At 46.3% G+C, this 17342-nt stretch overlaps 1 protein-coding gene across 2 annotated transcripts in view; it reads right to left on the bottom strand.

Annotated features, from left to right (window-relative positions):
* The window catches only part of NT5E (5'-nucleotidase ecto), a 47626-nt gene extending 32505 nt beyond the window's left edge, over positions 1 to 15121 (bottom strand). For both annotated transcript variants that reach the window (XM_047103256.1, XM_047103255.1), the window contains exon 1: positions 14783 to 15121. In XM_047103256.1, the coding sequence (XP_046959212.1) occupies positions 14783 to 15121 (339 nt within the window). The remainder of the gene's footprint in view (positions 1 to 14782) is intronic.
* Positions 15122 to 17342: the final 2221 nt, after the last annotated feature.

Below are 17342 nucleotides of genomic sequence, written 5' to 3' on the forward strand. Positions count from 1 at the left end.
AGGTGACTACATCTCTTATCATTTTATTTCCAAATGCACTGTGTGCTAAACAGAATTTAAGCTAACATTCAATCACTGTCTCTTGGATACACTGCAAACAAATGCATGATATCATAATACCATTCTCCCCTTCTTCCCTACCTCTTCCTCTGTCCATGAAAGATGCCAGCTAATTAATTGATCTTTCCCACTCGGTTTGGACTGAGCCTCAGAATCCTTCTTACCTTAGCCCTACAGGGAGTTACTGTCAATCAACTACAGCTGGCACTGGAGATGAAATTGTTTTTCATGCTTGCCCTAATGATTATGTGCAGAATTGATTTATTGACTTCTAACAACAATAAAATATATCCTCAGTGAGTAACAAACGTTAGACGCAATGCTTTCAAAGAAAGAAGGAAGAATCCTTTCTGACTTTTATTTCCCATGTTTGTTCCATGTATATTGTGGCTGGAATCTGCTACTGAATTCAGCGTTGATGCTCTGCTGCCTGACCACACTGTCCTCTGTGCCAACTTTCATGTTTTTTCTTTCCTAAGGCTCTTCTTAGGAGGTGCTGCTATTTATTCATTGCCTCCTTTCACCCATAAACAAATGTGCCCATTGGTACTGAGGCACTGGTATGAGTAAGTGGATGAACAGAAGAAACAATGAGGACACTCCTCAGGGTGAAATTGAGAGAAAGAAAGCCCTTGGTGTAGGAGTGTGTCAGCCTGAGCCTTGATGCCAGGATTTCTTCAGCGTCTGCAGGAGACACAGAAGTCAGTGGCCATCCGACAGATTTCTATGAAGGTGTTTCATTATTCTGGAATATTTTACTTTTATGGAGAATCTTCCCTTTTTTTAAAAAATATAATTTATTGTCAAGTTGGCTAGTGTGTTCTTGGCTTTGGGAGTAGATTCCCATGATTCATCGCTTACATACAACACCCAGTGCTCATCCCAAGTGCTCTCCTCAATGCCCATCACCCAGTTTCCCCGCTTCCCCACCCTCCCCCATCAACCCTCAGTTTGCTCTCTGTATTTAAGAGTCTCTTGTAGTTTCCCTCCCTCCCTCTCTGTTTGAAACTTTTTTCCCCTTCCCTTCCCTTCCCCCATGGTCTTCTGTTAAGTTTCTCAAGATCCACTTATGAGCGAAAACATATATCTTTCTCTGACTTATTTCACCTAGCATAATACCCTCTAGTTCCATCCACATTGTTGCAAATGGCAAGATTTCATTCTTTCTCATTGCCAAGCAGTATTCCATAGTATATATAAACCACATCTTCTTTATCCGTTCATCAGTTGATGGACATTTAGACTCTTTCCATAATTTGGCTATTGTTGATACACTGCTATAAACTTTGGGGTACAAATGCCCCTATGCATCAGCACTCCTGTACCCCTTGGGTAAATTCCTAGCAGTGCTATTGCGGGGTCATAGGGTAGATCTATTTTTAATTTTTTGAGGAACCTCCATTCTGTTTTCCAGAGTGGCTGCACCAGTTTGCATTCCCACCAACAGTGCAAGAGGGTTTCCGTTTCTCCACATCCTTGCCAACATCTGTTGTTTCCTGAGTTGTTCATTTTAGCCACTCTGACCAGTGTGAGGTGGTATCTTAATGTGGTTTTGATTTGTATTTCCCTGATGATGAGTAATATTGAGCATCTTTTCATGTGACTGTGGGCCATCTGGACATCTTCTCTGGAAAAGTGTCTATTCATGTCTTCTGCCCTTTTCTTCACTGGATTATTTGTTTTTCAGGTGTAGAGTTTGGTAAGTTCTTTACAGATTTTGGATACTAACTCTTTGTCTGATATATCACTTGCAAATATCCTTTCCTGTTCTGTCGGTTGCCTTTTAGTTTTGATTATTTCCTTTGCAGTGCAGAAGATTTTTATCTTGATGAGGTCCCAATAGTTCATTTTTGCTTTTGTTTCCCTTGCCTTTGGAGACGTGTTGAGTAAGAAGTTGCTGCGGCCGAGGTCAGAGAGGTTGTTGCCTGTTTTCTCCTCTAGGATTTTGATGGTTTCCTGTCTCACATTCAGGTCTTTCATCCATTTTGAGTTTATTTTTGTGTGTGGTGTAAGAGAGTGGTCTAGTTTCATTCTTCTGCATGTTGCTGTCCAGTCTCCCAGCACCATTTGGTAAAGAGACTTTTTTCCATTGGATACTCTTTCCTGCTTCATCAAAGATTAGTTGGCTATATATTTGTGGGTCCAATTCTGGGTTCTCTATTCTATTACATTTGTCTATGTACCAATACCATACTGTCTTGATAGAAATTTTCCCTTTCTGATCTGTCCATTTACAGTTGATTGATCAAAGCGATAAACAATATGCATTATTAAACAATATGCATTGACTCCCATAATTTATTTAAAATGTCCCCAGGGGCGCCTGGGTGGCTCAGTCAGTTAAGCGGCCGACTTCGGCTCAGGTCATGATCTCACGGTCCGTGAGTTCAAGCCCCGCGTCGGGGTCTGTGCTGACAGCTTGGAGCCTGGAGCCTGTTTCAGATTGTGTGTCTCCCCCTCTCTGACCCTCCCCCGTTCATGCTCTGTCTCTCTCTGTCTCAAAAATAAACGTTAAAAAAATTTTTTTTAATGTCCCTAACACAGGGTAATATTTGGTAAATATTTACTGAATAAATGAACAAGTAAATAAATAACTGGTAGGAGAGGAGGAAAGTGACAGAGAACTAATTTCCAAGGCTGGACTTGTTGCTGGTTGCCACCAGCAGCCTCCTCCACATAACCTAGAATTCTGTACTAGCATCATCATGTCTTGTGTGTGCTGCAATGAGAAACTGCAGTCTCTCTGACATCTAGTACCAAACTGGCAAAGAGTTCTGTTTTGAAAGCCTCTGATGAATGGTCACAGCAGGCACAGAGTGGTAATTTTAGCAGGAAACTTGGCCATAGAAGGCAAGGAAGGTGCAAATGCCTGGTTGTTGAGAAAGCCTCACAGGCCAGGAACCTGTTAGGCGTCACCTCACACAAAGCCTGCATTCTCAACTGGGCAGCATGTCCCAAAATCAAGCTGTGAAGAGGCCACAGCGGCCCAGTTCTGACGAGCTCCTGGTGTAGCATCCTTGGTCGGACTCTACCTGAAGCAGAGTTTTTATTCCAAGCGCTACAAGAAAATATAGATTTTTCCCAAGATTTGAAATGACCCCTCCCCCTCTCCATTTCAGGCTTGCCTGGCTTGAAGCAAGGCAAGGTGGGCAACAGACACTGAAAACGTGCCCACTGGGACAGGGCCAGTGGCCCAGAGGCCTGTTCCCCTTTCCTGTTTCTTATTTCAGGGGACATTGTATGGAACTGTCTGGCAGTGGTCTGGTGGTCACTGTCCTTTCTCCTTCACCCTCCCCATGCTTCCCCACTCCTGCCTGTCTGCTGGCCATTGAGGAGTCCCCTCCAGGTGGACGGCCAGCAGAGAAGGACACTTCTTGCCATTAGGCTGTAAGACACCTGTGAGGATGCACATGGTCCCAGGGTTAGGAGAGAGCCTTTACAACTCCTAAGAACACCCAGAGAATCAGGGAGATGCCTGGGCAGCCCTCCCCTTGTCCCCCTGGCTTCCCACTCATGGCCAACCAGCCAGGAAGGACTGTTGCTTCTGCTCCTACACCATCCTCTCTCAGGTGGTCTTCTCTACCACATTCCCACTGCCCCCTCTGCCTCCTCACTTCTCACCCACACCTTTCTGGAGTCTTCAAGTCAGCCTCCTGGCCACCAGGCTCACAAACCTCCTGCCACCTCAGGCCATCAGAATGCATTTCTGAAAACGCGTGTGCAACTGCTTCTAGCCCCTGCTTTGAGTCCCTCCAAGGTCCCTCCAAGGCCTCCTACCTCCCACTGAAATCCTGATCTCCCTGAGCTGGTTCATTTCTTCTGCCAAACTTCAGATGTGCTCAGTTCCAGGAACACTAAACCACCCACACTCAATGAGATGCCTTAGATGCTGCTCAAGTGTGATCTCCCTGTGAAGACTTCCGTGGCACCTCCACTGTAGATACCACACTCTGACATACCTTGCATGCACAGCTCTGACAATACATGACCTTGCTGTGGCTGTCTGCTCACACATCTTTCTCCCACAGACAAGAGTGGCATTGACTATCCCTGCATCCTTGGTGACACCGGGTGAATGCCTGGCATCAGTGCCCAGCAGATGTTTACTGAATGAATGATAAAACCACCCACTCCACCTGTCCATTTAAATGGGCTCCACCTTACTCTCTGATTTGGTAAGTGAGCCATTAAAACTTTTCAGAGCAAGGCAGGATTTTATTTTTTACAACTCGGTTAATAGTTATTACACAATATTTTGTGAAATGAGAGAAATCAAGTTGCTTGGAAGCTTAGCCAACTGCATTACCATTCCTGGCTGACCCTCTCAGGGCAATTAGCCTGGTTCCCTTGTTTTCATTCTGTGTGTGTGTGTGTGTGTGTGTGTGTGTGTGTGTGTGTGTGTGTTTTAGTTTGTTTTTACTTATTTTTGGGAGAGAGAGAGAGAGCGAGCAGGTGAGGGGTAGAGAGAGAGGGCAGAATCTCTGCGCACTGTCAGCGCAGAGCCCAATATGGGGCTCTAACTCACAAACCGTAAGATCGTGACCTGAGCTGGTCACTCATCCGACTGAGCCACCCAAGCGCCCCTCATTTTCTATTTTAAATTTAGATTTCCACTAATATCTTACTGACCTTTGTGAATGAAGATTTTTTTTTTTTTAAAGTTGGTTGAACTGTTCTGTGTCTTATGTATGTACATGAGAACATTATTTAGATTTCATGATGGCAGTTAGGGAGAAAATGGAACTTTTTAGAGTCTCTTTATATTGGAAATCTGCTGAGGATACCCAACTATCAAAGGATGCCTATGTCTGAATTAGTAAGGGGACATTTCAGAGCCTCAGCTTTGTTCACAGAGGACTGTAAAAATTACTAATGATTTGACATAAGGGAAATTTCAAGAAAGTTTTTTTTAAACACAAAAAATACGACAAAAAGAAATGTTAATAGTTAAGATCTTCATGCTACGTAGCCCAGCCCTATTCACATATTAACTTATTTAATTCTTATAATGTTATTAGGTAGGTGCTATTATTTGCCCTTTTCCTAGATGGGGAAATGGAGGCACAGGGCTCTCACAACTAGCAAGTGACAGAGCTGAGGTATGAACAAAGGTAGCGAGGCTTAAGCATCCAGGGCCTTAACCATTCTGTCAAACTGCCACTAATGTAAATACCTGGAAGGGATGGGTATCATTCAACTGGTTTCTTACAGGGTTCTAGAGTGTCAAGTAACAAGGCCCCAGGAAGTCCTTGTCCTCAGGAAGCTGAGAGACAGACAGGGAGAGGGCAAGACATGAGTGCATGCATCCACGCATCCATCCGTGCATACATAAGACATATGGGAACCACAGACAGGGGTGTTTGTGAAACAGCCCAGCAAAGACATGGGCACAGGCTGCTCGCTCAGGACCAAAGGCACTCAGAGTGGGAGCTTTACCTCTCTGGCACCAGTTAGGGGAAGCTCACAGGCAAGTGGCTGCAACTGTATACACAAGTGAGGCAATGAAAACATGAGGGCTGAGGTAGTCAAATCTTCTAAGTGAAGACAAGAGGCTTAAACATGATGTTAGAAGAAAAAGGAAGGAAATAATTGATTTAAGGGCAGCGCAGTATGCATGACACAGAAGAAAATAAATTGTTTTAATCCACAGAAATCAATTGTAATAATGTCAAAAAGCCATTTGTCAGAAATCCACAACATCTGTATTCAGCTAGTCATTGACACACTAGCTCATCTCATTAAGGACTGGAGGCAGCAGCACACCCTCTCATCTAAGGATTGAGGGGAGAGCCTGACCTATTACACAATGGGGCTCAGTTGCCGATCACTCAGGGAAACTCAACAAGGACTTTAAGAGGAGAGGACTACAAATTCGGTTTGGTTTAGTTGATACATTTCTGGAGTTGTGGACCATTTCTGGTGTTGGGTTGTGCTCTCCCTGGCCCCTTAGCCATGGGCCGGGTCATGGTGGTCCTGGCAGGTGAATGTGGCCTCTGACTAAATGACAGAAAAGATCCTGGGGCACAGCCCAGCTCACGTGCACTTCAATGTTTGTTGACCGAATGAATGAACAGGTACTGAACAGACACCATTTCCCATTTCCCACATCAGATGGAAAAATTTACAAACTCTCTATGTGCAAAATACATATATCAGCATTACATTTAGAATTATCTATTCGACTGATGGACTTCCATGCAGGTTTAACTATATCTCTGAGGGGCTAGAGGGCTCTAGCTAATGTGTGGATTATATATGGAATCGATTATTCAGGTGAAGGAAAAGAGGTGTCAGAGAATTTTCAAATTCTAGTTATGTGGTTGAAGAAAAGACACTGAAGGAGTTCACACAGTATTCAGACGTATCTGTAACTGAAGAGCAGAAAGCTTCCAGCTCACTGTGTGATTTGTTTCTTTTTGTTTGTTTTCCAATTTTCAGTTGGGTAAACACAGAGGCCAGAACAAGGACAAGATGAGCAAAGAAACCGCCTTTGCTTCCTCCCTCTGTGTTTGAGGCCAGTCTCACCCCGCCTAGCTCTGGTGTAGAACTCACTCTGGAAGAGAGGAAGTAGAAAGGCCATGACCACAGCCACAGGATGGAGTGGGGGCCACTGACATCACTGAGGCTTGGGGATCAACAACCACCCAGACTCTCAAAACTTCTGAGGTCTGAGCTCTATGAATAGCTACTAACTTACTTTGCCTTAAAAAACAACAACAACAACAACAACAAAACCATTGTCATCAATATACCTCTTTCAAACTTTCCAAATTAGCATTGTTAATTTGTCTTTCCTGGACATGGATTTGGTATAGAAGATAAAGTAATTATGAGAGTTTCTTTGATGTGAGAGACTTTGTAAGCACCTGAATATAAGGTGACTTCCCCTTGCTTAGGGATTAGTTTTCTGTGGAGAAGAGGAAACATGGCAATCATCCATTTGGGCATCTGTGACACATAAATTAAGGCTTGACGTTGTGTCTTCTGCAGACCAGATTTTGGTTCCTGAACTCCCATGCTCAGGTGTTAGAATTTCAGTCATTTTTGCTTTGCTTTGCTTATGCCCCACCTTCATAGGTCTTGCTCAGCCTATGTGGTCAACAAGGGCTCAAAAGGGCACTGCCCCTCTATCCACTGAATAGCAGGTTTCTCCCTAGCAGGTCTGATCTGCTGTCCTTGGCACTTAGCAGAAAGCCTGGCGCATGCAGTTCTTAGTGAGTATTTGTGGAGTCAATGAATAAATGAGCCTCAAAGACAACAGGCTTGAAACTGGGCTCATCACCCTACCATTCCTTAGGCCATCACCTTCTATTACATATAGAGTAATGCTCCATCCAGATCCTGTGAACCTCTATCTGGAAACAGTGGCCAACTCAAGGTACCTGGGAGAAGACCCAATCCATCTCTCCACAAGGAAATAGCTGTCGTAACAGCAACTGTGACAGAGACCTAAGAGAGTTGTCACTCAAACTGAGACTTGTATGTAAAATTAAGTTCTGGGACAAACCAAGTTACACTAGCAGATTTGAAGCAAGATGGAGGTCTGGGCGGGGCCTGAGCTGCTGAGGAGTGACATGCAACAGACCACCCCCTCCAGTCCCCCATCCTACAGATGAAGAATCCAGCGGCCAAACTCACATAGCTAATGAGTGGGAAGAGACAAGCAGTAAAACCTGGGTGTGGTGATGTCTCGTCCAAATCTCTTTCCACGGCCTCTGTCTGCCACAGGCCACAGGGCCCAGTCCTGTCCAATCAGCTCAGGAGAAGCCTTTAGACTGCAATTCTGTGCGGTAAATAGCAGGCTTCAGCTGTCAGGGGGTAAGGTTCAGTAGAAGAGTCCGTGCTCCCGTATGGTAGTGTCAAACTGCTGACTCCCGGTGCCCCTGGCCTGAACCCTCTTAGTCATCTTTTGATTACACCCTCTCCTGAGTCACCCCTGCCAACAGAAGGTGAGCACCACCAGCACTTCCTAACACCTTACCGAGAGCCGACGTCGTGCTAAGCGCCTCCCGTGTGCCACCATGTCCTTTCAACCCCACAACAACCCATGTGGTGAAGACTATCATCACACCCATCTTAAGCATGTGGAAATGGAGGCTTCAAGAGATGAAATAACCTGCTGTCAGTCCACAGAGAGGGGACTTGATCCCAGGTGGTCACCCCAGAGTTTACTCTCTTGGCCCCATGCCATCCTGCCTGCCCGCTGAAGCCTTCCCATGGACTCAGCCTTTCTCCCCCCATCACAGTTTAGTGACCACCTCACCCTAGACTGCTGCCCAGGCTCTTCTCCATCCTCTTCCTGGGGGGGGGGGGTCTTCTGTCTCCCATCCATTTCTGCTCATCTTCCAAAACTGTGACTTCCCTATGTCACTGACAGTTTTGTTTTTTTTTTTAATTTTTTTTTTCAACGTTTATTTATTTTTGGGACAGAGAGAGACAGAGCATGAATGGGAGAGGGGCAGAGAGAGAGGGAGACACAGAATCGGAAACAGGCACCAGGCTCTGAGCCATCAGCCCAGAGCCCGACGCGGGGCTCGAACTCACGGACCGCGAGATCGTGACCTGGCTGAAGTCGGACGCTTAACCGACTGCGCCACCCAGGCGCCCCTCACTGACAGTTTTTTTCCCTCACATCAACCAATTCTCCAGTTCTCTGGGCTTACAAACTGGGTGCCCAACAATTCGGTTCAAGTCTGCCACTATCTACCTAGAATGAGCACCAGACCTCACCAGTAAAAGGGCTCAGTGCTACAGGACGGCCCTCACTTCAGGTGCCAGCTGCCAGTCCTGGGCACCTCTACTTCTGACCAACCAGCTATAAACTGGGGATTTGACAGACCTCCTCCACGGGTTGGATAAAACTCAAAGAAGTCAGAGAAGTGCTTTAGTTACTATTACTGGTATATTATAAAGGATACAACCGAGGGACAGCCAAGCAGACAACATGCATAGGGCAAGGCATGCAGGGGGCCAGGGGGTGTGTAGAGCTTCCATGCCCTCTCTGGGCACACCTCCCTCCCAGTACCTCAGTGTGTTCACCAAACTAGGAGCTCTCTGAACCCCAGCATTTAGGGGGGTTTGTCACATAGGCGTGATTGATTAAATTATTGGCCATTGCTGATTAACTCAACCTCTCACCCGTCTCCCCTCCCACGAGGTTGAGGGGAGACTGAAAGTTCCAATTCTCTATTCATGCCTTGGATTTTCTGACTGCCAGTGCTTTTTCTGAAGCTATCTAGTAGTCCCCAGCCATCAGTCATCTCATTAGCATACAAAAGGCTCTCCTCACTCAGGGGATTCCAAAGGTTTTGGGAGCTGTATGCCAGGAACTGGAATAAAGATGAAATATCTGGGTTTTTTTTTTTTTTTTTTATACCACAGTTGCCTTCTACTCAGAAACCTCCAATGCCCCCAGCCCCCACCCAGCTGTGACAAAAGAGGAGAGCCCAAACTTTTCAGATGGCCATTAAGCTGTATAAAAGCTCATCTCCCATGACTCCTGCCTCCTCAGTTCTGGTCCAGAATCTTGCAGATTCCTGCGATTCCTGCCTCTGCACCTCTGTCCCATCTGCCTGCCCCTTCATTGAATCAAAACATTTCACTGAACTGAAATTGAATCAATGTGTTTAGAATTGTGTGGAACCTCAGAGATGAGGTGGATCAAACCTCTTATTTTATAGATGAGGAAGTGGTGATCCGGACAGGTGAATGGCATAGCCCCAGGTCACAAATTTATTATTGCTTAAAAGGTAGAGAGAACAGTACCAATGTCTGAATTTCTGGTGATGAGTGCTGGAGATGATAAGCTTAAAATTAATAAAATTAATAAACTCTTTTAAAAAATGTTTATTTATTTCTTTTGAGAGAGAGTATGCACATGAGCAGGGGAGGGGCAAAGAGACAGGGAGAAAGAGAAAGAGTCCCAAGCAGGCTCTGCATTGCCAGCGCAGAGCCTGATGCAGGTCTCAAACTCATGAACCATGAGATCATGACCTGAGCTGAGATCAAGAGTTGGACGCTTAACCTTCTGAGCCACCCACCCAGGCGCCTCACCAAATTAATAAACTCTTATGTAAACTTTCAAAAGCACAAATCACAAGGCAAAAAAAAAAAAAAAAGAGAGACAGAGATTAATTTGATTATACCAAATGAAGGATTTCTGTTCAATGAAGGATTGAGTTAACACACATAATCAGAAGATAAAATTGGTCACAGATCAATACCTAGAACTCCTGAAAATCAGGAAGAATAGAGTAAACCTAATGTTTAAAAAAGAGCAAATGAAGTGAACATGCAATTAGGGAGGAGAAAACCTCAAAAGTGAATATACCAAAGTCCGCAGTTATTGGAAAAATACAAGATCGAATAATGAGATGACATTTCATACCTACTGGAAAGCTGGATAATGCTGCAAGATAGGAGTAAGGATTTGGGGATTCACATCTGTGTGGGTGTAGAGGTCAGGGAGAGTAGAGCATGCCAGTCCCACAGGAAAGCAATCTGGCAGTCTTTAGATGTAAGGATACACATCCCTGGGACCAGCAATTCTGCCGTGGGGTATGGATCCCAAAGAAATCCTCCTAGGCAGGAAGTGGAGGAAGCTATTCAGAGCAGCCTATTTGTGTAACTGCAGCATAACTGGTGCCATCTCCAAAACCGTCACCAAAGAGCAGATAGTAAAATGTACAGAGATCTCTGTGGAGCACAGTACACAGCAGACACAGGATGACATGAACAAAGTGAAAACAACCAGTTTAAAAAAGCAAAATCAGACCTATAAGTACAGAGAACAAACCATTGGTTGCCAGAGGAAAGGAGTATGGGGTTGGGCAAAATGGGCAAGGGGGAGTGGGAAAACAGGCTTCCAGTTATGGAATGAAGTTACAGGAATACAAGGCACAGCATAAGGGCTACAGTCAATGATACTGTAACAGTGTTGCGTGGTTGTATGATGACAGATGGTAGCTACATTCGTGAGTACAGCAGAATGGCATAAACTTGTAACTTGAAACTAATGTAACATTGTGTGTCAAGGATACTCAGATAAAACTAAAACAAAAACCCACACAACCAGTTTAGGGCAAAAGCAAGAAACAGAATGAGCTGAGCAACAGGAGGAGTTATATAAATTACATATTTATATATAAACTATATATATAACACATAGTTATATATTTAAAACTAAGAACCCTAACTATATATATGGGCACATGGGTGGCTCAGTAGGTTGAATGTCCAACATCGGCTCAGGTCATGATCTCTGGTTGGTGAGGTCGAGCCCCACATCTGCATCTCTGCTGTCAGCCTGTCAGCACAGAGCCCACTTCAGATCCTCTCTCTGTCCCCCCTCTCTCTGCCCCTCTCCCGCATGTACTCTCTCTAAAACAAATAAATACTTGAAAAAAGAAAAGAACCTTAACTATAATAAAGGTTCTGGAAGTACACACAGGAACAAAACATGAACATCAAACAGAATGGCTGCCCATGTAGGAGGTGGGGAATGTTGATGAGAAGTGATTTGATTAGAGGTCTGCTGGGAGAGTTAAAAGCAGGGGCCCCAGTCCCCACCCTGCCTGCTGGCTCAGGCACCAAGGGACCGTTTGCTAAGGCTTCAGCTGCAGTCTTTCAGACAGAAAGTTGGATGCAGGGGCAAGCACCTCAGAAGCAGGCCGGCTACAAAGGAGGCTGCCCTTCTCCACTGAAGCTATTTCCTCACAGCCCACTCTGAAGGCGGGAAGCCCACCTCAGGGCATGAACCCCTCAGATTGTGTGCTTTGGGGGGAGGTGGTTCAAAGTCCACTCGACGAGTAAAATAGTTTAGAAAATGGGGCTTAGGAAAGACAGTGGAGGGGGCAGAGGAGGGATGGTAGAGTGTGCCAGGCAGTCGGAATCGGATAAACTAACACTGTAAACCCAAACCTTCCATTGTTTTGTTTGCTTCCTGGCAGCACATCCAGAAGTAACCTTTACTGAGGACTTACTATGACCCAACAGGGTGCTAGGGATTTTTACACTTGTCTTACATACTGTTCACAGAAATCCGACACGGGGGTGGGAGTTATCCCTCTTGTTTTACAGTCAGGGAACAGGGGGCTCAGAGAAAGTACCCCAGCCAAGCTCACACTGTGACTGCATCCACTTGGTCTTCCTCATGCCTTCAGGGGCACTAATCCTTCCATGGAGACAGCTAGCCAACTAGTGGCTTCTGACATTCTCCCTCTAGAACTTTCTGCCCAGCAGCTGGGTTTAGGAGGTTTCCAGGCTTGCCCCAGGCCCTCCAGAGGTATGAAAACTGTTCCAGCAGCTCTGGCTGGGACACACAGGTCTAGAAAGTCAACACCTCTTCAGAGGCTCCTGCTCTAGGGAACTCCTGGGGTTGAGCTAGATTCTAGTAGCTTCCTCTTTGCCCTCTATACTCTTGAGTCCTTAGACGTGGCTCCTCTAACCAAGTCCAGTTTCTAGAGAACTGGAAATGCCCCTGAACAACTCTTTTCCATCCTACCCTAAATCTCCAGCTTCCTGGGATTTAACATGTGGAGGGTGAGTGGGTGGAGTGAGGGAACATTTATAACAGAACAGCAATAAATTCCCTGAGAGTAGAATAATATAAACAAAAAATGACAGTGAAAAATATCCTTATCACACACTAAAGCATAACAAGACTAGAATTTTATGCAGGTCAAATCATGTTTGTCAAACCCCACAACTGCAGAGTAAGTCCTGATGAGATACTATCAGGAACATGGCCATTAGCCTTCCCCCATTTTATCTCCTGTTAACATATAGTAGCTTATTTTTCCTCAGGCTTCAGTCCAATGATTTTGAGTAAAACTTAAAATTATTGCATCCAACAAAAAGCATTCTAAATAATTTCCAGTGGTGAACTGCTGTAACTTGCAGAAAATGGTTCCAGCCTCAGCCAGAGTTCTATCATAAATACTTGATATGGTGATTAATATCATGGGATCAATTTGACTTAAAGAGGAAAACATTAGTATTAGGGAAAACTAGGAATTCTCCATTTTTTTTTTCCACCTAAAGGAGTTTACATAGCCATGGAGAAAAGGATGCCACAAGAAAAAAAGTTGAGAGTTGTGGTTCACATGATATCAAAACAAACTCACATGTTTATTTTCACTTCTGGGAGGAAATGAAGACGTAGACTAGTTAACAATTCAATTCAATAAATATTTATTCTGTCAGCATCGCACACAAAACACCAGGTAGGTTGGGCTGTGGAAATACCAACGCTAAGAGACCATACAGGGTTCTTGAGACCCATCATTCTTCTGTGGAGTCCAGACAGATGCTGGTGAGCTGCCCCCACTCCATCTGTGGACTTGCGGGGTTTAGGGATCTGTTTGAATTGTTGTGCTTTCAGTGACCCTGATAACCTTATGACCAACAATCAGAATGGAGAGGAGCTCTCTGTCCATCTCTCACCTCTCTGAAATGAGCTTTCTTTTTGGCAGAAAAAAGCCAAACAGCTCCACCTTATCATCTTTTCCCATCTTCCTCTCTCCACGTTTCCAGGGAAAAAATAACTTCTGTGCTCTTCTCATACCAAGTGTATTGTTAGCCCTCTGTATCCCAGCCTGGACCACACCTCTCCTTCCTTTCCCTGTACGTGGGCTCCACAGATTTCCCTGCTTTGTTCTTCCTCTTATAAAGCTCTTAAGATTTCTTATCACCAGTTACTCCACAGAATCCCTTTAGTCTAGGATTTTACACAGGGTTAAAGTTGGGTGGTGGTTTGATTAAAAAAATAAACCAGATATATGTTTTGGGCATATTTATTACTGTGAAACCCCTCCCTGCTCATTTTCTAGAATTGAGTCCAAGAAGTAAGGCATTGCCTTTAACAGAGCATTTGGGAGCTTGGATTTAAAACTCTTGCACATGTTTTAAGAATGCCTCATCTCTTAAGTTGGATTCCCTTCCTATATCTCTGCCGCCAAAACGATTTTATTGAAATCCTCTGAAACCCCAGTGTTCCAGCATTTTGGGTCTCTCTGGAAGTTTCTTTCTTTTGTTAAAAAAAATATAGAGTAGTATCTGGTAATAAAAGTAACATTTACAGAGGCCACACTATGTGCCAGTCAACCCTCTGAGGCAGATACAATTATTCTCCCCATTTTATAAAGGCTGGAACTGAGGCACAGAGAGACAGCAAATAACTCGCACACAGAAGGTAGTTGCACCAGGACTCTACCCCAAGCTTGTGAGCTTAATCGGGTTCAAGCTCCAACATCAAAGGGATCTGCAATCCATTCTTATCTTGTCTCCCTTTTGGAGCCCATGACCAGGGCACTGTACCCAACCTCTTTGAGTTGAGTTTTCCTTCCAATAAAAACGAAATAAAACATTCTACTCCTGACCCTGGCTTTGGATAACTGCCACTGCTCCCATGTACCCCAGCTGACTCTCCTGGGAGGTACGGCTGTGTCCCTCTCCTCTAAATGCCCCCCCCCCAGCGGGGGGGGGGCGGGGGAATCAAACGCATCAATCCATTTAAAAAGAATCCTCCAAAGGACTTTTATGTCTGTATCTACCCGGCACGCCCGCGGGAGCGTCGCTTTCTCCCCACAGCGCTCTGCGTCCTGTTCCGGGCCGGCCACTCGATGCCCCGCCGTCCGCTGCTCCTCCGCGCTGGGTTCCCTCTCGGTTCGGGACTCCCACCCCAGGGCTCCCCAGCCTCCCCGCTAACAAGGCGCCCTCTTACCATGGCGTCGTAGCGCAGGGCGTTCATGAAGTGCGCCACCTCGGCGCCCTTGTACACGGTGAACCAGATGGTGCCCTGGTACTGGTCGCCGGCGTCGAGCAGCAGCACGTGCGGCTCGGCGCGCCGGATCTGCTGCACCTTGGTGAAGAGGCGCGCCACGCCGCCCACGCAGCGGCTGGCGTTGACGCACTTGCTGGAGTCCTCGCTCGTCTGCTCCAGCCGGCTGTGCACGTCGTTGGTGTGCAGGATGGTGAGTTCCCAGGCGCCGGCCGCCGGCCACAGCAGCGCGCCCAGCGCGAGGAGCCGCAGCGCCGGCGCCCGCGAGGCTCCGGGGCCCATGGCTGCGGCGCGGGGAGCGGGGAGTGCGGACTGGCCGGGCGAGCGGCGGCGAGTGGCGGCGGGAGCTGGAGCTGGGCGCCCTTGCCGGCGGGGCTGGGCGGGGCGGGGGCGGGCTTCCCTCGGCCCGGAGGCCGGCCCCACCGCCGGGCGCACGCCCGCGCGGTCACCCGATCCGACCCTGGCACCCGGGGAGGCCGGGCGCGCCCGGGCTGGCGGCTGGCACCCGCTGCCGGCAGGAACAGTAGGGAGGTTGTTCCCGGCGGGGAGCGGGCCGCCGGCCCCGATGCCGGGGTGCCCGCAGCCCCACAGCTGGTGTGCTGCCTTTCCGGGGTGCGAGGGAGGAACCGGAGGGGCCACCCCGCGTCTAGGTCCTCGCAGTTTCCAGCCTCATTTGAGGCACGAGTTTTTCTCAAGAGGAAAGCATGGTTTGTGTTGGGCTTGTGGTTGCGCGAGCTCATCACTTGAAAGAGCGAAAGTGGGAAAAGGGAGGAAGAAAAAAATGGGCGAGATGACGTACCTGGGGGACAGGGGGAGAGGAGTGCAGAGAGGCAGGAGAGCAGAGCGCTTGCCCTTTGTGCTGTGGAAGCCAAAAACGGACTGTGAGACTTGGCTGCCCGCTCTCTTTGCAGCTGGAGGACGCACCAAGTGCATGTAGTTTAGACGTAGAACCTGACAATTGAAGACCATCCCAATCCAGTCCAACGTTTGTTCACAATTAAAGCCTTAGCGACGAAAAGGCATTGGTGCCGGAACTGGTCTTGGAAGCGAAAACAGACCATAGGAGTAAAATCAGCAGCTACGTGGACGTGATGCTGCCTTCCGTTGCTTTTTTAGGCACTTTTGTTGTTTCACATGGTAATGTTTTATGGACTTCTTGGTTTTTTAGGTGTTAATGTTTTAAGGATGTGGCGTGTGTGTGTGTGTGTGTGTGTGTGTGTGTGTGTGTGGGAGGGTGCGCGCGCACGTGCGTGTTTGTGTAAAGGCAAAGCTTTGGGCAAGGAAAACAATAATAGGAATGCATTCAATAAATCATCCTTATAGGGAATTTCCCTTTGTTTAGCCAGCCGATTACTGACTGCAATCAATTATCTAGCCGCCTTGGGAAGGAAAGAAGGGAATTCGTTTGGAGGCCCTATGAGGTGTCCTATGATTTATGCTTTACTAAACAGCATATGTAGTCCTCACACTTCCTGGAATGCATCAAGTCAGCACTGTTGGCTTGTTTTTGTTTTTGTTTTAAGCTTTTTGGGATAATACATATATAACGTCAAAATGACCATCCTAACCACTTTTAAGAGTACAGTTTAGTAGCATTAGTTGCACTCACATTGTTGTGCAACCATCACCACCACCATCCACCTGCAGGACTTTTTCATCTTCCCAAACGGAAACTCTTGCAGCCATTAAACAATAACTTGCTAACTGTCCTCTCCCCCCAGCCCTTGGCAACCATCATTCTGCTCCGTCTTCATGAATTTGCAGACTCTAGGTACCTCATAGAAGTGCAATAAGACAATATTTGTCTTTTTGTGGCTGCCTTATCTCACTTAGCATACTTGTCCTCTTAACGGTTCGTCCATGTTGTTGCATGTGTTAGAATTTCCTTCCCTTTTAAGGCTGAATAATGTTCCATCGTTTGTACGTGTATACCATATCTTGTTTGTCTATCCATCCATCCATGGAGACACTTGGGTTGTTTCTGCCTTTTGGCTATTGTGAATAATGCTGCTATGAACACGATATACAAATATCTGTTTAAATCTCTGCTTTCAGTTTTTTTGGGAAGTGGAATTGCTGGATCATATGGTATTTCTATGTTCAATTTTTGAGGAAATGCCATACTTTAATGGCTGCATCATTTTATATTCCCACCAGCAATGCTCAAGACTTCAGTTTCAGGGCACCTGGTTTGCTCAGTGAGTTAAGTCTGGACTCTTGATCTTGGCTCAGGTCATAATCTCACGGTTTGTGAGATCAAACTCGGAGCACACAGCTTGTCTGGGATTCTCTCTCTCCCCTCCCCCCGCCTCCCATCTCTTCCTACCTGCCCCCCCCCATGCATGTGCGTGCTCTCTCTCTCTCAAAATAAATAAATATTTTAAAAAAGAGTTCTGATTGCTCCACATCCTTATTAACACGTGTTTTCTGTTTTTGATAATAGCTATCCTAAGGGATTTGAAGTAGTACTTCACTGTGTTTTGATTTACATTTCCCTAATCTT

This window comes from Lynx rufus, unplaced genomic scaffold (assembly GCF_022079265.1).
Source record: "Lynx rufus isolate CCGP_SWC_20201006 ecotype Redwood Valley unplaced genomic scaffold, mLynRuf1.p SCAF_6, whole genome shotgun sequence".
Lineage (NCBI taxonomy): Eukaryota > Metazoa > Chordata > Mammalia > Carnivora > Felidae > Lynx > Lynx rufus.